This window comes from Pipistrellus kuhlii, unplaced genomic scaffold (assembly GCF_014108245.1).
Source record: "Pipistrellus kuhlii isolate mPipKuh1 unplaced genomic scaffold, mPipKuh1.p scaffold_m20_p_9, whole genome shotgun sequence".
Classification (NCBI taxonomy): Eukaryota; Metazoa; Chordata; class Mammalia; order Chiroptera; family Vespertilionidae; genus Pipistrellus; species Pipistrellus kuhlii.
The window spans coordinates 28,989,475-29,012,891 of record NW_023425595.1 but is presented as its reverse complement, the minus strand read 5'-3'; the positions used below and the strand labels follow the sequence as shown (position 1 = coordinate 29,012,891).

The following is a 23,417-nucleotide window of genomic DNA, read 5'->3' as shown; positions in this document are numbered from 1 at the left end:
CTTAGTCTTTCTTGGTGAAGGAAAAAAATGTTAGAATTGTGTGGTGCAGTTATAATTTCTGAGCAAAGGACAGTATGTGATCATCTTTTCTGCATTAATGCTTCCAGGGCCGTCAGAAAGAAATCTCTCAATCAATGAAGAAGAGCTGGAGGGAAGTTTCAGAAAGTGGAACACTACAAATAAAGGCCCCGAAGAGGTGCTGTTTCCATCTGGAATGTAGGGTTTTAGCAGTTCCCAAGGGCTTACCCTGAGCACAGGGGAGGATCTAGGCAGGCACCTGTCAGGCATAAATGTTGACAGGTGAAAATTGAAATCATTGGAGCCCCTGAGGCCTTGGGGAGAGCCCCGAGGGCCGCCAGGCGCTCAGGCACAGGCCGGTGTTTGCTTGGGAGGCACAGCATAGTGGATACTGGACATTCAAGAGTAGGATTTTTTTTTTTTTTTAAATTTAGTTCCTTGTCTTTTTGTATTTCCTTTCTGGAGTGTAAGCATAGACCAGAAGTATTGTTGCTTTTACTTACCTGTCTGTTTCTCCACAGTCTGCAACAATGCCTGGTACCCAGTAAAATTCAACAGAATTTGTTGAATGAATGGATGTGTCTTGCTCATTTAGAGGGGCAGCTGCCAGTTTTGAAGTCCTACATCCCTACTTCACAGACGTCCCCTGGAGACCCAAAACCCAGCAAAGAGATGTTCTTTCTCCTCTTTTCCTTGTTTAAAACCTGCCCCTATTATATGAATCTCTGTGGACTTAGGATCAACACAAATAAGCACATAGGTAGAGAAAGGCCTTCAAACTAGGATCTAAAAAGCTTAAGAAACTCCAGAACAGCCGTACTGAAAAGGATCTTAGCAGTCCAGCTCAACCCTTTTAATGAAGGAAAGTGTAAAGTGTCACCCAGTGACCCAGTTACCTAGTCAAAGCAAGCGTGCCGGACTGCTGGCCGTAAGAAACAGCAGTAACTGATAGTGCTCAGCACCTCTGAGTGTCACTGTGATGTGCACTGTGTGTGGCTTGTCTCATCTACTCCACAGCAAGGAGATGGCAGAACCTTGACGTAAAGCCAGGTTTATCTGACCAAAAAGCCCAGGCTTTACGAACTGTGCTATACTATCAGGGCCCTTCCTGCAGTAGACCAAAAAGACACTGAGCTCTAGAGAAAGGAGGTGGTCTTTGCAGACAGTCTGTCCTTATATACCATTAGCTCATGCCCCTGCCACCTGTGACGCTCTTTCCTTTCTTGGTGAGCCCACACTCAGTTCTTTTTTTTTTTAATAGATACTTTAAAATATATTTTTTTATTGATTTTTTTTTATAGAGAGGAAGAGAGAGAGGGATAGAAAGTTAGAAACATTGATCATCTGCCTTGTGAACACTCCCTATTGGGGATGTTCCCACAAACAAGGTACATGTCCTTGATCAGAATCGAACTTGGGACCCCTCAGTCCGCAGGCCGACGCTCTATCCACGGAGCCAAACCGGTTTCGGCCACACTCAGTTCTTAAGATTCAACTCGAGTTGTCTTCCCTCCAAAGCCTTCCTAACCTTCCTATGGTGAGAGGGAGGGGCTAACCTCACGTTATGCTGTAGGAATTGGTGCCACAAGGACATGTTTCATTGATCTTTCATCCTAATTAACTTGTCTGCCACCCTGATGCGAGGAGTGCTGGCCTTATGATGAGCACAGGGCTTGGCAGACAGTAGATGTTGCTCATGTTTGTTGAGTGACTCTATCGATATAAGCGTTGCTCATTGCAAACAACAGAAATCTGCTGTGACTAACCTTGGCCTAAAAGGCATGTTCTTAAAAGAGCGCATGAATGAAAGGAAAAGCTGAAGGACCAAGCTCTGAAAGAGGGCAGCAAGAGCCTTTGGGATTCAGGTCTCAGGACTCTCTTGTTGGGACTCTGCTCCCAGGATGTGAACTTTGGCCCAGGAAGGAGAGGCAGGTTGGCCTGGGTTGTTTCTTACACCCACCTCCTTGGTATCTTGAAATAGCAAAGCACCAGAATTGATGGAGCTACCATGGCTTGTACCCAAGGGAAGAACTGTAACTCCCCAAGAGAAATCATCAAAGAAGGGCAAAGGGTGGTTTCCAAATAGCAACTGTCCTCTGTGATGACTTGTCTCTTTCTGGTGCAGATGCCTCCAAGATGTAGCTCTCCTGGAGTGGGGCCACCTCCACTTCCACAGAAATCACTGGAAACCAGGTAGGAGGCTCAAGCTTTGACCTCAGGCCCCCCTCGGGGCGCCTGACATGGCGGGGACTGGCCATGCATTGTGAGCATGACCACTGTGTCCTGGGAATACCTGCCCTTTCACCATCAGGACGGCAATCCAGGCCCTTGCAGTGGCCATAACGGGACCAATGGAGAATCACAAACCATACCTATCAGCCCTGGCCGTAGAGGGGCTTCCCTTCCTTCAGGCTGAGGGTCTGAGTCACTGTCATGGAGAAAAGACCTGGCCAGGGCTTAGACACTCAGAGGAGAGGTGGCTGCACCTCATCTGGGCCCTCCAATGGCTCACCAGAGCCGAGAGCATTCCATGATCTGTGCCTGTCAGTTTTGTCAGGCCCTCTGGAATGTCTTTCCGTGATTCTAACTCTATGACAAGCCATGCTCGTTAAGGAAAGCCATTTCTCCTACAGAGAAGCTAGTCCAATGGCTTTGGCAAAGTGTTGCATAGCAATGCACTTATAATTGGCTGGCCTGTCTGTCTCTTGGCTGTCATCAGTCTGGTTCCCTCTAAAATGAACCTATTTCTAGTTCTCTGTGTCAGCTCTTTAGAACACGTTTCCAAGTAATGGAGATACGGAGCTTCACTGCCAAGAGCAGGCTGTCTTTCAGCCAAGGTGTCTGGAGACAATGGCCACAAGCATGATAGAAGCTTCCCCCGATGGGTGCTGAGTCTCCAGAGCTTGTACTCTCAGAAACCCACTTTCCGTTTCCCCTGAGCCTCTTAGCCCCAGAACAAACAGTGGTGTCAAAGAGGGTAATCAGCCAGACCTTAGTTTAGGAGAATAAGAAATTTGGTTTATGAAAAGTAACACACACTCAGGCTCACAAGAGACTAATGTAAACAGATGCTGACTTCTTCATATGAACTGAGAAATGCTAATGCCAGAAAGATACTTGTCACAGGGAACCCTTGTGACCACAATGGTATTGCTTTTTCTCTATCCAGTCTATTTCTTTACTGACCTTTTCTTTTAAAATATATTTTATTGATTTTTTTATGAAGAGGAAGGGAGAGGGATAGTTAGAAACATTGATGAGAGAGAAACATCGATCAACTCCGCCCTGCACACCCCCTACTGGGAGATGTGCCCACAACCAAGGTACATGCCCTTGACCAGAATCGAACCTGGGACTCTTCAGTCTGCAGGCCGATGCTCTATCCACTGAGCCAAACTGGTTAGGGCTAAAAGCAAATTCTTCTGAGCAGACTGGGAAACTAGCAGCTAATGCTTTGGAAGTGGGGATGGCTGATTTGCTTATCTCTATTCTAAAGTAATTCTCCCCCCCCCCCCCCCCCGGGTTACTCTTAGGCTCTGACAGAGCAGTATTGGCACCTTCCCTCTCTTTGAGTCTGTTGACATTGGTCTTTTATGACTACAAAACAGTTCACAATGATAAAACGGAATGGAATGTATTCTAGGTTTTTGAGGAATGCCAATGACTTTTGATTTGGATTTAAGCGATGCTTTCATGTCTTCACTAATACATTGTCCAATCAGGCTATCCCGGAGATGGGCCAGTCTGATCTTATATATGATTATTATGATGAGAGGGTGGCTTTTTCCTGATCTTGACCCTAAGCCCAAGACAAACTACTGGTTAAACATTTGGAATGTTTTCTGCATGAATGATACTAGGTACCTCCTTCTCCAGTAACTCTTCCTTATGTGTTTTTCCAGGGCTCAGAAAAAACTCTCCTGTAGTCTAGAAGACTTGAGAAGTGAACCTGTGGATAAGGTCAGCCCATTGTGAGCTCCTGAGTTACTTCTCTGTGCCTCGCACAGTGCAGGGACACAAGCAAGGTCCCGGTCCCCGCCTTGTAGGCCTTTTATAAAGTTAATGGGGTGGCAGGAATTTATGGAAATATCTTGAAAAAAACAAAACAAAACAAAAAACAGTCAAGTGAGGTCCAAGACATCCTAGCAGCCAGGTAAGCCAGGAAATGTTGCCTGAAGTTGATGAGAAAAGATACTGAGGTGGGCAGAGGCAGGTTTTGGGAAATGGGGAGCATGAGAAGGTAAGGTCAAGACCATGAGTTATATTAAGCCCCAGAAGAACTTGAATGCTGGCCGAGTATCCTCAGGGCACCATGTGTATTGCAGAGATTCTAAATGAAGTGATGTGGATAGAGACAATCCCAAGAGTGAGCTACACGATCATTGAGAAGATTGTAGAGAAGGTGTTTGTAAGGGTCTGGAAAGATGAGGAGGACTCTGTGGCCCTTTATGAGGATAGCTCTGGACCATGTGGGTAAACCCAACTGGAGGAGAGTGTCACAGGCTTTTGATTGGGGACATTGGAGACCAAGGGGTCCTGCCCTGACAGAGCATCTCCACTGAGCCCCGCTGCCCAGGATCCTGTGGTCTCTAGCAGTACATCAGCCTCCCTGGTGATGCTGTGGAAAACCATAGAGGGGAGAGGTGGCAGGAGGCACAGGCCCATTCAGTAGCTTTGTTCCCATGGTCCTTTGCCTCTTGCTTCTTCTGGTCAGATGTTGGCAGCTGCCCAGAACATCTGTCTATGTGGTTGGACAGTGATTCCTGTTTCCTGCCATGGAGGATGGCTACCTGGCATAACAATAGGGAGGGAGGGGATGAGCCTTGCAAATTCAAGCCGGTCCTGAGTTGTTTGTGACTAACACAGGTCTCTTTTTCTCCACATAAATGGAAATCCTCCTTATCATTCCATAGTGTGTCAACGGGAACAAACTGTTCCTGGTGGGAGAATCCAAGGTATGTTAAATGCATGTCCCTCTCACCTGTACGTGATTGTAGTGTTTGCTAGAGTGTTTTCATGTAGCAAGTTACAGCTTCTGTAACTTTAAAATATGTTAACTCTAAAGGGTAAGAGGGTGAGAGAAAAGAGAACATTTTCCATTTTCTTTGTATGTGCACCCCGCTGTCTTGTGTGCTTTCACCTCCATTCTCTGTGGGGGTAGGGTTTCGTATATCTTCTCCATTTTATAGGCTCAGAGAAATTCATCTTCAACCAGGCAGCGTATATGCGATTACTGGAAAGGGGATATGGTCTCACCACACAACTAGAGGAGGGCGACAGCTTTCACTCTTTCTGTGCTGATATGCCATGACTAAAAACCCAGATGTCCGTTCAGCCACAGCAGCAACTAACATTGGTGACTGAGCGCTCACTGCACTGTAAGAAACACTGTATTCTTTTCTAGCTCTGTCTCTGACACACATCTGCTGGGCTTCCCTAGAATATCATCACCGATCCCAGCTCTTCCTCTGGAGCCCTGCTCCTGACAGCTCTAGAATATAAGCCTCCTGGCCCTCTCTGAGTTAAACATCCTCTTCTCATGTGCACAGATCACAAACCTTTGGCATCTCTGTTCAGTCTCCTGGGATCAGCACTAGTTCCTCAGAGTCTCCTTCAGCTGTGCGTGACGTTCCTGATGGGGTCTGACCGATGTCCTCCCACCCAGGGACTGCTCTGGTGGTACCGCTGTCACTCCAGGCCCCAGCACATGACCTTTTCAGTGCTCTGTTTACGGGCTCTGAGGCAGGGACTGTTACTCTCTATTTAGAAACGAGCAAAGGTTCTGAGAGGCTAAGAAAAAGGGCTTCGCCTAGGTTGGTCTGACTCAACGCCCAGGCTCCTCCCACTCAATGTGCTGCCTCTGTGCTGGGCAGTCAGTTCCATGCTGCTCCCCGGCTGGGAGTTCATCAATCCCCTTAACCAGGCTTAATCTTCTTGGAGACTAGGGAAGCAACCTGATTCAAACATTTCTATTTTCCCTGGGTCCCATCCTGACCTTGCACGACCTTCCCTCGCAGTGAGTCCTTCCTTCCCAGCTTCTCTTCTTGGCTAAATAGAGCTAAGAGCCCTTTCTGCCGCCTTGATCTCTTTCCCACTGATCTGGGCCACCTTTGAAGCCCACCCATTGGGTTAGATCCATGCGTTCTTTACCTTTCAGCTCCTCAGCAGGTGCCCCGAGCAGACCACATCAATGACCTCGGTTGCCTCTGCCCTTCTTAAGAGAGCATGAGTGTTGATGCAACCAGAGAACTGTTTTGAGGCTGCCCTCCCCCCATATTTTCTGTATATTATAGAACTTGGAGTCTGGCCCTTCAATTTTCTAAATTGGTTGAATTTTGCCTTTCCCACAGTTAGAAAAAGTACAGACTTCCAGGGTACAGTCCTAGAGGGGCTGATTCATGGGACCGGGTTGCAACATGGGGATTTACATGGTTTTACATGTGTCCCAGGTGATGGGAGGCAGCCCGTCCAGGAATCAACATTTGGACACTGATGGGCTTGAGCACATGTCTGTCCTTTCAGGCCCAGGCTCTATCTATAGGTCCCTGTGAACTTAAAAACCACATGATCTCCATCTCTCAAGGTTCTGATGATTTCCACTTCACCAGCCGTTCCTTCAGAATTATTTGAGAATTTCACGTACTTTTCTCATAGTCCTCCTTTCTGAGCTTCTTTCTAGGGCATTAGTATTCAATTCCAAAGAATGAATTGGATTTCAAACAATTTCTAGGACATGCATTTATAAGCAAGTGAATTCAGAAATGTATTGGGCACATGGCTGTTAACTAAACAAAATTTCAAAAGATATCTCAGTCCAGAAGTCTCCCTTTGCTTGTCTAACTTGTCCATTTTGAAATCAATTTTGTCTTTCATGTTACTTTTTTTCTCTGGGGCCAACCAAGTGGTCCACAGTTGACTCTCTTGGTCATGTTGCTTCAACTTTTCTTTTTCTTTTATTTCTCATTCAAATGCATTGCACGCTGTTTCCCTCACATTTGTGAGTTTAGGGGCCATTGTGTCTTTCTTGACCAAGTAAGTCCAATTCTCCTTTCTCTTCCAATCATCTATTTCTTTGGGACACTGTCTATGGCCAGCCCATTGCCCTGGGGCTAAACCTTATGCAGATCGTGATCCCGAGTTCCTAGGGGATTCTGTTGGCATGTAACCCTCTTGCTCATTTTCTGTGGTCATCTCCCCTGAGTGCAGTGTACCTTCTCTCTTTGCCTTAATCAGGCATTTTTCAAAATTAATATTTTCATAATATATAATTATTAACATATAATATAGGAGTTATATATTATTATATTAGGTATAATATATAATACATTAGTTATTATATAATAAAACAATAGCTTTTATTAGAATTCTGATTTATTTATTCAAAGGGCTCAAAGGGTAATTTATAGCTGTTAATTCACTGAGCCTCTGAGCACTACAGCAAATGAAAAGGTCTCCTCTGCATCTTTCCTCCACTTCCTGCTTAGTCAGGGCTCACACAGCCCTGCATTTGGGCTTTCCCCAGCCCTGTCTCACTGTGAAGCCTCAGAACTCTGGTCCCCTCTCCTGGCCTGCACTGAATGACCTCTGAGGGGTCTCGGAGTCAGCTGGAGTGAAGTTGGCTCTTGGAGAGCAGGGTGTTGTCCCTGCAGCCCAAGGTTTCCTAGTGGAGCTTGAGTCTGAGACTGACCACTAACTCAATATCTCTCTCCTTCCAACAGGACAGCCCTTTCCTGGCGGAGCACAAATACCCCACGTTACCTGGGAAGCTTTCAGGAGCCATGCCCAATGGAGACGCTGCCAAATCTACTCCCACCAGCCCTCAGCCTGACCCCACAGGAAACAGCCTACGGAGGCTGAGTGAGTGTCCAGGCCTTGGTACCTCCACTTAGTGCACGAGATCCTGTGCCCACCACGGCAGCCCGCAGCTGGAGAAAGAGGCGGGTGGGCAAATGGGACAAGTCAGACCGCTTCCAGAGACTCTGGCTCCCTGTCTGGGTACAATGTTTCCTTCAGTAAACACCTTAGAGCCCAAGAAACCAGGGTGTGCACACATTCTTTCCAGCTGCAATTCCTCCACCCCTATCTCTCCTGTTCCTCCTCTCTCGAACCCTTTCCTGCCCTTCCCATAATTCCTCCTTTGCCTCCTTCTGAGACTCCCCACTCCACCCTTCCTGTCCCTGCTCTGCCTCCTCTGTCACCCTCATCTCCCCTTTCCTCTCTCTCCTTCCTCTCTGCAGCCTATTTCCAGTAGGTTGGTATTATGAGCTCTCCTGAGGGAGAACACTTCCTTAGAGAAATAGAATCAGTGGCCAGTGTGCAAGGATGCCAGTACACAGATATCCATTGGATGCTTAAGACCCGAAACCGTGGAGGTCCCTGCTGCTTTTCATACAGAAGAGGCCATCTTTCCCCTACAGCAGTGGTCGGCAAACTTTGGCTTGCAAGCCACATGCGGCTCTCGAGCCACAGTTTGCCGCTCTGTTGACTAAAGAGTTTGCCGACCACGGCCCTATAGCATCGCATATCCATGGAACCTGGGAGGGAAAATTCAGGTCCTGGCAGAGCTCTCCTACCCCTGACTCCTCATCCCTGGCTATTCCCTGGGCCAGCCCTTGTGTTGGCGTCTGTCCTTGGCCAGTTCTGCCTCTAGCTGCAGGAGCTCCATATAAGCCCTTGAATGAGTATGTCTTGGTGACCCTCGGACTTGGACTTGCAGTGGCTTTGGACATTCTAGTCTGACTGAGTCCTGGCACCTGCACAAGCTTTGTGGGCTCGGTGTATTCAGCCCTGCCACCCTTCCTCCCCCTCCCTACCTGTGGATGCCTCACCTGCCAGGAAGTGGCTCCAAGGGTGTTCAGTCCCCTCACCTGAAACCTCCTCTCACTGCCTTGGCCCTGTGTGCCGAGCTTAGTCCCCATTTCTCCCTTTTCTTCCTTGTGGGGATTATTTTTCTTTCTGTTTGAGTTTTTCTCTCTTGCTCGATGACTTTTGTTTATTTCTTTGCTTCCCTATAACTCTGGTGGGCTGGACTTGGGCCTCTGTTGCTTCTTCATGTGGCTTCTCTGCTTCTTGGTTGGCTGGAGATCGTGGCCGGAGTGTCAGTGCCCCCGTATTAGGTACTGTACCCTTCCAGGTGAGGTGGAGTGTGACATGCCCTACCCCAACCGTCCCTTCTGAGCGTGCAGCCAGGTACCCCTCCTGCCTGAGTTCCCCAATCTCCCTGGGGAAAAATAAAGCACCTTCCTTGTTGGAGTTCCCTGCAAGTATTTGGACCCCAAGCCCTTTGAATTTGAAGGCGTTAGCTCACCCAGATTTGAAACCTTACGCTCATTAAGTCCCCCTAGAGAACCCTGGAGTGTGCTTGAGCCCCCTACTGAGGTCTTGGTGTAAAGTTCTGCCCTGAAGGCAGAGCTGGACAGACTCTTCCCAACGCCCCCTGGAGGATGTCCAGGCCTGGGGGAGAAGTTTCTGAAGGTCATGGCCCTTCCACTCATTCACACATCATCACATTCTTTCAATCTCAGGAGATACTGAAAGCGGTTGGGATGATACTGTGATGACCAACGACTTCTCATCCACGTCATCTGGTACGGAGTCGGGTCCACAGTCTCCCCTGACACCAGATGGTAAACGGAGCCCCAAAGGCATCAAGAAATTCTGGGGAAAGTAAGTTGGTGGTGATGATTGTACTTCTATTGCTTGGGATTAATATTCTTCTTGACTGGGCAAAGAGCCTACATAACCCCCTGTGCAATTAAATATTAGAAAAACAGTGAAAATAGAGTGCTCCAAGAATTTGAGTGACTTTTTTTAGGGCCCAGAGAAAGAGAACGGTGAAAGGCATCTATTAAATATAGCCAGTTACCCTACATGCCATTCATTCTAGGCGCTCTCCCATTCCACACAGCCTGAGCACATTCTCTGCAGTTCCAGGGTGTGCACACGCAATATACGTGCACGTCCGCATGTGGTATTTTGTGGAAGAACCATGTGCTTTGGGAGAGACACATGTGTGAGAACACTTGCGTCTGTTTTAGGGGTCAGTCTGAGTCTTAAAACATCTTTGAAGATAGGAAACTGACTGCTTGCTGGCCCAACAGACCCAGTCTGTGAAATGAAGCAGAAACCAGGGCCTCCTGCCAGGCACCAACCTCCACTTTCACTCCCAAAGGGAGAGGCCCAAATCCCAGAGGCAGGGTTAGAATTGAAGCTTGACTCTGGCCAAGGAGCTATCACAGGTCATGATCCTTGACCTCTGGGGAGGCACGGGGAAGCAGTGCCATTGAGTCCTGGGTCTGGCCTGTGTAGATCTGCGTAGGAGGGGGTGCGCCCCACAGCACGCTTCCAGGCTGTCCCTGACAGATTCCGTGGATGCTCTCCACACAGAATCCGAAGAACTCAGTCAGGAAATTTCAACACCGATGCACCGGGGATGGCAGAGTTTCGGCGAGGTGGACTCCGGGCAACTGCAGGGCCAAGGCTCTCTAGGACGAGAGACCCCAAGGGTCAGAAAAGGTAAGGCTCCCTCTAGTCCATCTACAAAGAAATCCTGGCCATGGTGGAGCAGGGCCAGGGCGGATGTCCCAGAGATTCCAGAGGTGGAAGGTGGAAGGTGGAAGGCAGAAGCTCCTAGTGCAGGGCTTCCCAACCCTTCCCATTGGACTCAAGTAGACCTCACTCATGCTCATAGGCACATGGAGGAAGAAGCAAGAGCGTTTTTTGTTTGGCGAGTTTTTTTTTTGTTTGTTTTTTTTTAATCATTCTGGCCCTTTAAGAAAATCACTCCTTTTTAACAACTCAACCAGGCATTAATTTTTTTTTTTTTTTAACCAGCATGTTAGGGGTACTTTCTTGGAAGGAGCCTTCTATATATTCCATAAATCACCACTTATTTTTAAAAATGAATATAAAGTTGCTTTGTCAATTTCTTTCCTCTCACTCCCGAAAGAAGTTTCTATGGGGATTTTAAGTCTGCCATTAATATTCACACTTTACATGAAAAATTGATGTCTCTAAGAATTGACGGCTTTGTAATACCCAGGCATCCTGTCTAGAAACACGATCTGGCTCTTCATTTATTCATGTCTTTTTATGCTGCTCAGTTGGATGTTACAATTACCACCTCCCCCCACACCCACAGGTTGTGACTCAGGACCCACACATTCTTTGAAAAGGCAGCTCCTAGATATTTTATCATTTTGGTTGCTATGAGTGGGATTTTAAATTATTTTAACAAAAAATGTTAGTGTCTGTGCACTGATCATATAAAGAAAATTGTGGATTGATACATGTCATAAATATTATGTGTGTGTGTATTTTATAACTAGCCATCTTACTGAGTGCTCTAGGGTTTTCAAGATTGATAGTCTTCTGAAAGGCATGGATTTTGTTTATTTTGACCTTTCTAATGGCTATACTTCTTATTTTGATCTCATCTCTTCTTATACTGACTACAAGTCTCAGTTATTAGTGTTGATATTAGTACTGATAAAAAGTCTTACTTTTTAATATATATATATATATATATATATATATATATATATTATTGATTTAAGAGATGAGGAGAGAGAGAGATAGAAACATCAATAATAAGAGAGAATCATTGATCAGCTGCCTCCTGCACATCCCACACTGGTGATCAAGCCTGTAACTCCGGAGTTGAACTGTGACTTCCTGGTTCATAGGTCAACACTCAATCACTGAACCAAGCTTGCCGGGCTTGCTTTTTTATTGGCTTCAATGTGAATGCCCCTAGTATTTCATTATGTATTAGCTGTTGTTGATTGGAGTGTTTTTGTTTGTTTGTTTTTTAATGTTAGAGAACTGACCTTTTTTCCTAGTTTCCTGAGTGTTTTCCTAAAAGTGGTGTTGAACCCTGTGGAAAACATGAGGGGGCAGGACTCTGGACTTGAGGCACGTGTGCACATGTGTGTGAACCACAGGACATGTAATCACGGCCTCACAAGGATCATGTAACAGCCCCATGCTCTCAGCAGCTACAGACTTTAATTCAGACCAGCTGCCACCACCGGAAACTAGAGACCACCTCAGATGAGGGTGTGGAATTTTTTTCACCTAGATCCCATGGTGGGGAACATTTGTAAAAACATAGCCCCCCTCTTTGTGAGGCTCAGTTACGTACAGAGGGAGCCTCAGGCCCCCCACTTACAGACAGTGCTGTCTTCCTGCTTCCCAGTGACCCCAATGCCCCCTTCGCCCAGTGGAATACGGAGCGCGTGTGCATGTGGCTGGAGGACTTCGGCCTGGCTCAGTACGTGATCTTTGCCAGACAGTGGGTGACTTCTGGCCACACTTTACTGACCGCTACCCCTCAGGACATGGAAAAGGTAAGAGCTGAGCCTCCGGGCAAGGAGATTCCCATCTTTCCCCAAACCAATGCCTGGGAGGTGAGGTGCCCCAATCCTCCTGGACCCCTTTTCTCCCACCCCCCACTCTACACACAACAGAGTGGACAAAGTAGGCCCAGACTCCCTCTGTTGCTGCAAATTGATCCCTTGTTGCTGTGCAGGATTCTGCTGCCACCCAGGTGGAATATCTCCACCCAGACACAGCGTCCTCTGAAGGCTAAGCTGCCCTCCAAAAATTCACATCTGTCTTCATCTTTCAATTTCAGGAGCTGGGAATTAAGCACCCTCTTCACAGGAAGAAGCTGGTTTTAGCCATAAAAGCCATCAACACCAAGCAGGAGGAGAAGTCTGCACTCCTGGACCACATCTGGGTGACACGTAAGGACAAGCTTCTGTGCATTATGTCTCTGGCAGCTCCTCGGGGGAGACGGTTTCCCTGGGAATGTGTGTCTCAAAGACGCTGTCTCCTTGGGGAAGGCAGATGTATTACTAAACCTTATGGCAAGTACAGCCGGAACTCCAGAATGAGCATCTGCTGCCCCCTTTCCTTTGGCACCCACATCCTCCCATTCTCTCGAATCCTACTCACCCGTTTCCTCCTGTTTCTGCAGGTTGGCTTGATGATATTGGCTTACCCCAGTACAAAGACCAGTTTCATGAATCCAGAGTTGATGGGCGCATGCTGCAGTACCTGACTGTGGTGAGGGTTTTCCCTTTCAATAGTTCACTCGTCCCTGTGAGCACTCAGCTCAGGTGTCCCTGGGATGGCTATTTTAAACTTGATTCCCTCACACTCTTACGGTCTGAAAATCCTGGTGTTTGTCACATAAGGGGTGCCAAGTAGCCAAATCCAAACCATCGTGCTAAGAAAAGCTGTTGGTGTGCCCACGTGCACCTGCCGAGATGTGGTGGGCTTGTCTGTGTTTGGTCTGAGAAAGGACCTCGGGGGGGTCTTTTGTCACTTTGGAAACTCTGGTTCATCAACCAAAACTTTCCTCTTCCAGAATGATTTACTCTTCTTAAAAGTCACCAGCCAACTACATCATCTCAGCATCAAATGTGCCATTCACGTGCTGCACGTCAACAAGTTCAACCCCCACTGCCTGCATCGGCGGCCAGCTGATGAGGTGAGGGCTGGACCGTACCTATCTGGGTAGCCCAGAACCAGGACATCTGTAAGATTGGGTATAAGAAAACAAAAGTAACATCGTCACAAACTGGCTGCGTTTCAGACTTTGCTGCTCCCGCCCTCTGGCCCGCAGCATGTGTCTCCCCAAGGGAAAGTGGGAACTTGAAGGTCTGGTGGCTCCTGTGGGGCACAAAGTATAGACCACTTTGTGCCCCACAGGAGCCACCAGACCTTCAAGTTCCCACTTTCCCTTGGGGAGACACATGCTGCGGGCCAGAGGGTGGGGGCAACAAGACTTGCACAGCCATCATAATAATGAAAGGCAATAAGGAAATGTGCAAAGGAGAGGGAGGGAAGAGGCAGAGGAGAGGAGATGAAGAGCCCATAAGGAACCAGACATTGTGGACTAGATCTCCCTATTGGTAGATATGAAATTAACTGACCTCCAGTCCTGGGTGCACAGGGGATCCATGAGCAGGTTTTTCCTAGAGAATAAACTGTGTCATTAAACACAGCAACCCAAATTCTGGAGGAGTCCCTGGTCATGTTCCGTGAACCTCAGTGCTCCTGGTGGGCCCTGAAGCTAACGGGCTGTGACTACACCACGTCTCCCATGTTCCTGGGAACTAAGACTAACTGCTCTAAGATTGACTCTGAGGGACTAACAACACCTACCCTTACCCTCCACCACCTATTATTTTCCCTGTTCAGCAAATAAGTTTTCTGTACAATGGGCACATGCTGGGTATTTTGAAGACCCGTTGCCCCCGGAGGGCACTTAGGCACAAGTATCTCAGTGTGTGCTCTCCTAAAACATCGGGCCACGCCAGGGAGATGTGTTTGTCTATAAAACACTCAGCTCATAATCGACAGTCCTCTTTAAGGTTACGTTGAATCACTGAATAAATGGCTCTGTGCCCTTGGGGACTATTGTTTCCAAAGTTAACCAGAGAATTAGGGGATAACAGGATTCTGGAATCGGATAGCTCGGTGTAGAATATCCTGCCTGATACCATGAGAGCTCCGTTTCCTGGAAACTGGAAACGCTCTCGGGCAACTGGTCTTGCCACCTGCGTCCCTGGGGGCATGGGGCTTGTCTTCTGGCGAGGCAGCCGGGGCGGGCTCATTCCCGGGGACTGCTCCACAGAGCGCCACGGTGGGGTCGGTTAGACCTAATCTCATGGTTCTTTTCCGTCACAGGGCAACCTTTCTGCTTCAGAAGTTGTGCAGTGGTCCAACCACAGGGTGATGGAGTGGTTGCGATCCGTGGACCTGGCGGAGTATGCACCCAACCTTCGTGGGAGCGGCGTCCACGGAGGTCTCATTGTGAGTGGCTCTTTGGACCAGCCCTCCTGCCTCAGTGAAAGCTGGGCTATTCAGGAATTGCTTTCTTCAGGGCTAGACATCAGTCCTAGTAAAAATATTTGATATTTCACCTGAAATCCTTGTACAAGTTGAAATCTCAAAGTGTTTTTGATAATTTGTGGTTGAGAATTAATATACCTCATAGAAGCAAGACGGCCCCTGGAGGGACTTGCCTAGCCACAGACCAGAGGGTTCCGGGGAAAGGGGCTGGGTGAGAATCAGCCCTCAGCTCTTACCTCCTCCTATAGAACATGGGGGCCAGAGAGGACAGCTAATTCCCCCTCCAAATGTAGCTTCCTGCTTGCCATGATACAGTCCTCATCTTCACTCAGATCTGTCAAGTGGCGAAGCCAGCAGGGATATGAAGGGGTGGCTTGGATGTCAACCAGAGTGGAGTCTGGGAGGTGTGCTTATCTAAGAGGTCACAGTTCTCTGCTCGTCTGTGAAAAGGAGATGATCGGTCAGCAGCTGTGCTAGTGTCTGCTCAAAGCCAGGCTCTGGGCCAGGTAGAGAGGGGTGTGGGACACAGGTCAAGTGCGAGCTTCAGCTGTTCTCTGCAGGCGCACCCAGGCCCGCAGTGATGGGGGAGCTCATTTCTTAGTCATCACCTGGAGTCCCTTCGTCACCCCTGGGCAGCTTGTCTGGTTTCTTCTTAGATCCTGGAGCCACGCTTCACTGGGGACACCCTGGCTATGCTTCTCAACATCCCCCCACAAAAGACGCTCCTCAGACGCCACCTAACTACCAAATTCAATGCTCTGATTGGTCCTGAGGCTGAACAGGAGAAGCGGGAGAAAATGACCTCACCAGCTTACACACCACTGACCACCACAGCCAAAGTCCGGGTGAGTGGCAACACCTTCTGCGGCAGTCCGGCGGCCCTCCTCCTGCCCTCGTGCTGCACAGCCGTGACCCAGCACCTGGGGCCAACCCCGAGCGTGCACCTGGACCAGGAGCTCTCTCAGCTCTGCTGTGGTCTCGCTGTTGGCGTGTTAGCTCCCGGCCACACTTGAGTCCAAGTGCAGGTTGCTTAACATGGACATCACGCGCAGAAAGCAGTTACTCTCGAGAGGCTAGGAGCTTGTCCTCTACCTTGCCTCACTTTCCCAGGCCTGAGCTCCCTGCAGTCAAACCCAGTTTTGTGCCACAGGAGTATTCCCCTTGGCAGCTGGCACATAGTTAACCAGTTGTCCAAGTACTGGGGCTCTCAGAATGCCACCAAGCCCATCTGACCTGTCTGAGCTACATGGTCCTCAGAGCAGGTCCTTCCCAGACCTCCTTCGCCAAGGGAGCAGGACAGAAAGTGTGTCTGGGGAAACACTGCTGGGCGCAGATGGAGGGGGAAAGGAGGGCCAGCAGGCCTGTCCCCTGTGGCTCCACAAGGGCAAGGATAACTCCCCTGTGTGGCACCAGCAGCTGTGGTGAGGCAGGGCTCTAGGCATCCCTGTCCCCGGGCAATGCCAGCATCCCTGCTGGGACAGGAGGCATGCGTCTCAGGAGTGGAGTCTTGGGGGGACAGCACTCCACGTAAGATCATTTACCTGTTGGTCTTTCCCCAGCATAGATATTGCTTACAGGGGCTCTGTTTGGTTAAGAGAGTTTTTCCAGAAGCATTTGACTTGCATCTTTCTCAGAGGCCTGCTGTGTAAGGTATGGTCAGTCATATCTGCACCCCAGCTTGACAATCTCCTCATAATCTTGCGTTTGCTGTATTTTAGCCAAGGAAACTGGGATTCTCACATTTTGGAAACATAAGGAAGAAGAAGTTCGACGAATCAACAGACTACATCTGCCCTATGGAGCCCAGTGACAGCATCGGTGACAGGGTCTACAGTGGCTACCGGGGCCCCGGCCCACTCGATGCCCCCGAAGTGGATGGGCTGGACCAGGTGGGATAGATTAGCTGATGCCCCTGTCACCTGTCCTCTCTGTGCACCCCGAGAACTCACAGTAACACCATGTGTGTCAGCACATAACTGCATCTCACCCCCGTGCGTGTGCATGGCTCGCAGAGAACACTCAGCCATCGTGTTCCCCTGGGCCTGTCTCTCGAACCCCGAGGGTGGCCAGGGCATGGAGTCGCACCTTTGCTGAGGGGCCAGACTTTGGGGACGGTTGCCAAAGGTGCTCTCACTCAGGGGGAAAGACACTAAAAGAAGCCTGTACATTTTTAGTACTTCTCGGTGCCCCATCTTCAGCACCCGTGGGAATAGACGAGCTTGGACACAGGTCCTGAGACTGTGGACCATCGCCAGGGGCTCACTCCCGGGCCCGTCCACTGTGCTTCAGTTGAAGGGCAATCTCAAGTGCCTTAGGCCTGTGCCACAGTCTCGGCTGGGATCCCAGGGACAGCAGCAGGGTTTTCTGCCACCACGACAAGGTCCCTGTGCTGTGCCTTACTACAGAGGTGGTCTCTTCCTCCTGGTAATAAAACGATATTTATGTGGAAAGCAAACCGTACAGCACGTCTTTAGTCTTGGTAGGGAAGAGAGCCGAGCACATCTGGAGATGAGTCCTGCCCCCTGCATGGTGTGACCACCAGCGGCACCCAGCCGGAGGACGGCTCCTCGCCGTGCACACTATGGATTTGCCAAGTGTCATGGACAAGGAGGAGAGCCAGGGAAGGGCCCCCATCCCAAATCCTTCAGAGGAGGCCGGTGGCCCTGTGGTCTCAGGCTCCATCCCCCTGGTCTCTCACACACACGTCCTGACTGTAGGTCACATCTCATGTGCAGACCCCACAGCTGGTTTGTTTCGGCGGCGTGGGCCACTCAGGGAAGGCGGCGGCTGGGAGACAAGAAGGTGGCCTTGCTGGCAGGACTTTCTGCTCTTTCATGTGCTTTGCCAGCTTCTCTGTTATGGGCCCAGCTGGGCCCCTAGCCACCGTGGGGGTTGGCCCGCCTGTGCTGGCAGGGCTGCAAAGACCTGCTTCCTGATTTAGAGGCTGACTAACTGATAATGGGCCTTCCAGACTGGCTTTGTCTGGCCAAGGGCTGCGTGAGAGACACGCCTGGGCTCTTGCCCAGGAGATTCCAGCTTACCCAGGGCAGCTTTTGGCTCCACTGGGTCCCCTAGGGCCTCATCTGCAGAAGCCTAACAGCCTCATTGTGACCCCGTTGAGGACACTCTGATTCTGTCCCAGATGGAGCCAGTGCTCAGATTTGCTTCTTAAACTACTTGTAACCTCAGGCCATGGCCTCTGTCTGTCTCCCCTCACTTTCGGCCAGTGAGAGATGGACGAGCTCACCAGCTGGCACGGCTGGTGTTTGATGCCAGTGCCTAGGACCTTGCGTGGCAGGTGCATCTAGAGGTTGGTTCCTGGGTACCACACGTTGTAGAACCATAGTCAGGGCAGGCTCTGACCCTTCTTCTGTTCTTTTCTTTTCTAATTTCAGAGAGGAAGGGAGATGGAGAGATAGGAACATCAATGATGGGAGAGAATCCTGAATCAGCTGCCTCCTAAACACCCGCTACCGGGAATCGAACCATGATCTCCTGGTTCACGGGTTGATGCTCAACCACTGAGTCACACTAGCTGGGCTATCCCTTACTTCATATTGCATCCCTGGGAGGGTATCCCTGCATGTGCCTGTTTTCAAACTGCATGGAATTACATCACTAATTCTCTGTGTGGGCACATGCAAGGCCTTCATCCCCGTGTGGGCCCCCATTTTCCCACCTGTGAAATCCTCCCTGAGGATGCTCCCTGTGCCTGTGCCGGGATTGGTGTCCGGGGTCCTATTGGTGCCAGAAGTCATCTGTGTATTCAGCATCTTGAAGGCCTTCCTCTCTGCTCTGGAAATAGAGCCTTGAACATATAGGAAAGGGTTGCTGCTGGACCCAGGAGAGCATGTGCATGGCAGTGTGGGACACTGGAGGCTCTGTGTTTCCCCGGGGACAGAGGTGGCATGTGCTCCCAGGGCCTGGCCCACACCTGTCTGCACCCGGAGGGGAGCACGCCCAAGCTGTAGAAGATGCGCATGCCATTTCTGTGAGTCAGAGTGGAGTCCACGTGTGCTGACCGGGCCACTGCCCGTCTTACAGATGGCACCTTCAGAAGGCACGGTGACGCAGATAGGGCTCCTCTCCCGAGACATCCACCGCCTCACGGTAGGACCCTGACGCTCTCCACAGAACAGGTGCTGGGATGAGATTGGTGAGGTGGTGCACAAGGCCTGGGACAGCCCTGTCCCCACTCCAGAACCTGTGTCATCAGCAGCTCTCGGGTGGGATGGAGGTGGCGGTGCAGAGAGAACAAAGGAGGGTGCTGGGCGCTGGGGCCAGAGCCTGAGCCAGCCCTTAGGCAGCAGGCGGTGCACATGCCTTCTCCACGGGCCTGCTGCTGGGCCTGAGCAGTTCAGGGCCCTGGGGAGGGTTATGGGCCTCGATTAAAAACCAACTAAAGCACGCCAGGCCTCAGGTCCTCTTCCCAGACTCAGAGCTGGTGAGGAAACCGAGATGCTCAGTGGCTCTGGTCACCTGCCCAGTCAGCCCAATGCCCCGTCTCACCTCTGGCCTGGTGGGCACTATTCTACCCTCTTTGCCCATGGGCCCCACATATGTCCCATCATGCCTCTGACATCCTGAATATCAAGTCACTTGCACACGTACTGGCGTGTCCAGCAGGCAGCCTGGTCTCGGGGAGAGGAGCATCCCGGGAGTGAGGCTAGCCTGGTTCATGCCCCTGTGGGGAAGTCGGGCGAGTCATTCTCCCTCCGAGCCCCGGTTCAGTTTCTGTGAAGCAAAGCTAACATTAGCCTCCTTGCAAGATGCACAGGCAGATTAGAACAGGCAGGAAGAGGCTATCCCCGCTTCACGTTGTGGGGGCCCCATACAGTTTAGGTCTTGCTGGTTCCCATAGAGACAGGTTATAAAGGCTGCATTCAAGGGTGTGATTAGGGCAGAGGACATCTCCCTGAATCCAAGTGGGGTCATTTTTATTCAGTTGTTTTTTCTTGTCTCACCCACCTAAATGACTCCACCCAGCTCTGCCCTTCTCACCTCTAATAGGTATCTTGTAGCCTTGAAAATACCAGCTTTACCTAAGGCAGTGGTCGGTAAACGCATTAGTCAACAGAGCCAAATATCAACAGTATAACGATTGAAATTTCTTTTGAGAGCCAGATATTTTAAACCTAAACTATATTATTAACTTAATTAGGATACTCCTAAGCTGGGTTTTGCAAAAAACTCAAGGGGCCAAAGAGCCGCATGTGGCTCGCGAGCTGCGGTTTGCTGACCACTGACCTACGGTATAAGCAGTTTATCATCTTGATCATGCTGTCTGATCTGACCCAATACGCAGGGTCCCTGGGTCACCATGAACTTATAGGGACAGGTGGGACCTCCCCTAGTGCCCACTGCTTCCCACATAGCTGCCTTGACCCAAACCCCGTCCAATCGCACCTTCGGCTGTGACCTTTCAGACCATGCTGAGCCAGGACCAGATGCTGAACGACTCTCCCCTGGCTGCTCCCAACTCCGAGGACTGGAGGTGACTTCATGGCGGAGAGCCGGAGAGGCCTGTGTGGACCCCAGGCTCTGCTGCAGAGCCAGGCGGAGGCGGGCTGGGCGCCTGGGACGTGGGTGCTGGCGGCAGGGCACTGGGGCTTGGACAGATGTGGCCCCAGCGCCCCACATCTTCAACAGTGCTGTGCCCTTCGCCGCAGCTTTTATACCTTTTGTACTTTTATACGTGGCTGCGACCCCTTTCGTGTGGAAGCCGTGAGATGTGGGTGCAGGCGCAGCTGTTCCTGGTGGCCAAGGACCGAGTGAGAGACACGGGAGGGGGGGCTCTTCTACCAAAGGGCGGGGCTGAGCGTGCATAAAGGCTCTTCTGGAGAAGTGCTGAGACCACTCTCTGAGTGCAATTGGTCACTGAGCTGGGCCAGGGGATAGCAGGACCCTCCCTGCGCACTGCCAGACAGAGGCACGTGCTCCCCCTCACAGGAACCTGGTCCCATGAGGGATCTGGGTGAGAAGAGGAAAGAGCAGTGGGACTCCCAGCTCTGGCTGCCCTCAGCCTACCCTCCACTGCAAAGCAAGCCTGTCTCAGGTTCTCCGTGAAGCTGGGCAAGCAGAGCACACACACACCCTCTCTCCCTCCCCTACCGCCCCCAGCTTCCAGCTTTTCGCTCACCACCCTCCAATGCAACTGTCTGGTCAAACAGCTCACCCTAGTGGAAGAACCTTGGGGATCTCATTTCCAAAGCAACTCCATCTTCCAGGGGAGCCTGTGAACCTCAGGCAGCTCCCGCCTCAGGAGAGAGCCCCTGCCCCACAGTCCCCCCCAGCCGGTCTCTGCCCTTGGTGACTGGCCCCCTCATCCCCCTGTGATGGCTCCGGCTCAGCCCCACCTCTCATCTTATTCCACAGCTGTTCTCCTATGTGGTCCCCTCTAGATTTCTCTACCCCATCGGTGCTGCTTTAAGCCTGTTGGCTTCTGGCTAATGACTCCCCAGTTCCAGAATTACCACAGAGGAGAGCGCAAAAGCCTTCGTCAGCGCCCCAGCCCTTTGGAATCTTCAGCCTTCGGGACCCTGTGCCCACGCCTGCGCTGCTGTCTCCCTCTCCCCTCACTGTGGGTGTGTGTTTCTCCCAGCCCCCGCCACAAGGCCAAGTCCTGCCTGCTGAGGCCCGGAAGACACTGCCTCCTTCAGGAACCCCTCACTGGTGTTTCGGTTGGAGGCCCCTGTGTCCCTTGAGGCCGAGCCCTTCCTGGCTCACCTTGAAGTAACCCGTGGTCTTTCTCCCTTAACATGCCCAACCTCAACACAGACTCATTGCACGCCTGCTGTGGGCGGGCTCCACACCCATTGTAAGGCCGGATCCTGGTCCTCACCGGGCACGGGGGATCCATGCTGCAAACCCCTCCCTGCCCCCACCACACACACCACCACACATATACACACACACTCCTTTGTGTGTGCAGGTCAAGTGCCTTTCGTGCTGGACCCAAGGAGGGGTAGAGCGCCAAGGTCCTTCCTAAGGATGCAGATGGTCCTGAGAAGGCTCACAGGTCCGTCTCAAACAGGAGAGTGCCGGTGTTGCAGGGGCGCCAGTAGCAGTCCCTTCAGCCCCAACAGCAAGTTATTTCAAATAGAGGACAGGACTGGGGGCCGGGACCAAAGAGGCTCCAAGGAAGATGTGCTCACTGAGTTCTGAAAGATGAAGCAGGCTCCCCAAGGGGGCAGGCACGCCAGACAGATGGACCTGAAGCGTCTCGGCCCATCCTGGGAGGTCATGTGAAGACAGGTTTCTCGGCTCCGCACTGCTCCGTTTGGGCTGTTTACTGTCCTGGGGACTGTCCTGTGTGCTCTAGGACGATTAACCGCGCCCTTGGCCTCCCCCTAGGTGCCAATAGCAACTCTTCTCCCACTGTGACAGCCAACACTGCCTCCCAAGCCGGCCAAATAGTCCTTGGGGGGAAGATCCCCTCTAGCTGAGAACTGCCGAGCCAGAGAAGAGGGGAGAGTGGGAGGCCGGGGGAGAGAGAAATCTGGTGAGCTGGCTGGAGCCACATCAGGAAAGGCCTCATAAGCCAGGCCCTGGAGTTTATCCTGGAGACCCAGGTAGCCAGGTGGGGACGAGCAAGGTAACATTTGTGTTTAAGAAAAATATCCCAGCGTACAATCTGCTCATCATGCAGAGTATCTTTCTCTGAGGAAGGGATTCCCTGAGGACATGCTGACCACACAGAGGAATGGGGCTGGCTGCCTCCCAGCAGCCCACCCTACTGCCCGCTGGGAGGTACATCATGGGGGCCACCCTGTGGGTGCTACAAAGCTGTTCCCTAGAGCATTGTCCCTCTCTCTCCTGTAGCCCGCCCTCCCTCTCCCCCTCACGAACCCATGTATGTGATGAGTAAGAAGTCCAGCAAAATCAAGGTCTGGCAATGCCGCTGCTCTGCCAGTGTTTGTGAGAAGGGAAGGAAGTGACTTGGAATGAAACAGACACAGGTTTAAAGCCCACCTCTGCCACCTGCTGGCTGAATGACCTGGGGATAGTTACTCTGTCTCTGAGGCTCCGTTTCCTTTTCCTCTATAACTTAAAGAACAGAGTCCCCACAGACTCTGTGCCTTGTTATGAGAATCAAACAAAATGGAGAGCAGAAGGGGTTCTACCCCCTCACCGGTAACAGAGCAGGAGCATGTCCTAGCCATGAGCATCAGATGGTAAGAGTTATATATAGCCTTTGGGGTTAGTGATAGGAAGGATTTAAGGAATAGCTTCTGGAATTTCATTTTGGAAGCTTCTGCCTGTGACCACCACTACCCACCTCACCAGGACAGGGCCTGGCATTCAGAGGATGCCAGCAAAAATTCACCCCTTGCCTCCATTTGTTGTGCAAAGTGCAGGGTGTCTAGGGTTCCTGGAGCCCTCCTACCCCGTGGGTCCGCCCACTGCCCTGGCATGTGTGTTCTAAACACCATTCCTCCTTCAAGGGTCTCCCGCAGGAGAAGGGCGGGTGCTCAAGGTGGGTGCCTGAGCCCTCTCGTAGGTCTGACCTTAAAAACAAAACACTGTGGCCCTAGCCA

The 23,417-nt window shown here is 50.9% G+C and overlaps 1 protein-coding gene across 3 annotated transcripts in view; it reads left to right on the top strand.

The window, feature by feature from the left end:
• PPFIBP2 (PPFIA binding protein 2) overlaps positions 1-20,545 on the top strand; it is a 129,974-nt gene extending 109,429 nt beyond the window's left edge. Inside the window, exons 11-27 of one of the 3 annotated variants that reach the window (XM_036426660.2) lie at positions 108-196; positions 2,144-2,211; positions 3,921-3,978; positions 4,932-4,973; positions 7,737-7,875; positions 9,102-9,134; positions 9,543-9,684; positions 10,405-10,533; positions 12,215-12,365; positions 12,653-12,764; positions 12,998-13,086; positions 13,391-13,513; positions 14,716-14,841; positions 15,537-15,725; positions 16,599-16,769; positions 18,925-18,990; positions 20,307-20,545. In XM_036426660.2, the coding sequence (XP_036282553.1) occupies positions 108-196; positions 2,144-2,211; positions 3,921-3,978; positions 4,932-4,973; positions 7,737-7,875; positions 9,102-9,134; positions 9,543-9,684; positions 10,405-10,533; positions 12,215-12,365; positions 12,653-12,764; positions 12,998-13,086; positions 13,391-13,513; positions 14,716-14,841; positions 15,537-15,725; positions 16,599-16,769; positions 18,925-18,990; positions 20,307-20,378 (1,799 nt within the window). In that variant the 3' untranslated portion in view covers positions 20,379-20,545. The remainder of the gene's footprint in view (positions 1-107; positions 197-2,143; positions 2,212-3,920; positions 3,979-4,931; positions 4,974-7,736; positions 7,876-9,101; positions 9,135-9,542; positions 9,685-10,404; positions 10,534-12,214; positions 12,366-12,652; positions 12,765-12,997; positions 13,087-13,390; positions 13,514-14,715; positions 14,842-15,536; positions 15,726-16,598; positions 16,770-18,924; positions 18,991-20,306) is intronic. The other 2 variants (XM_045577976.1, XM_045577977.1) reach the window with 2 other exon arrangements.
• Positions 20,546-23,417: the final 2,872 nt, after the last annotated feature.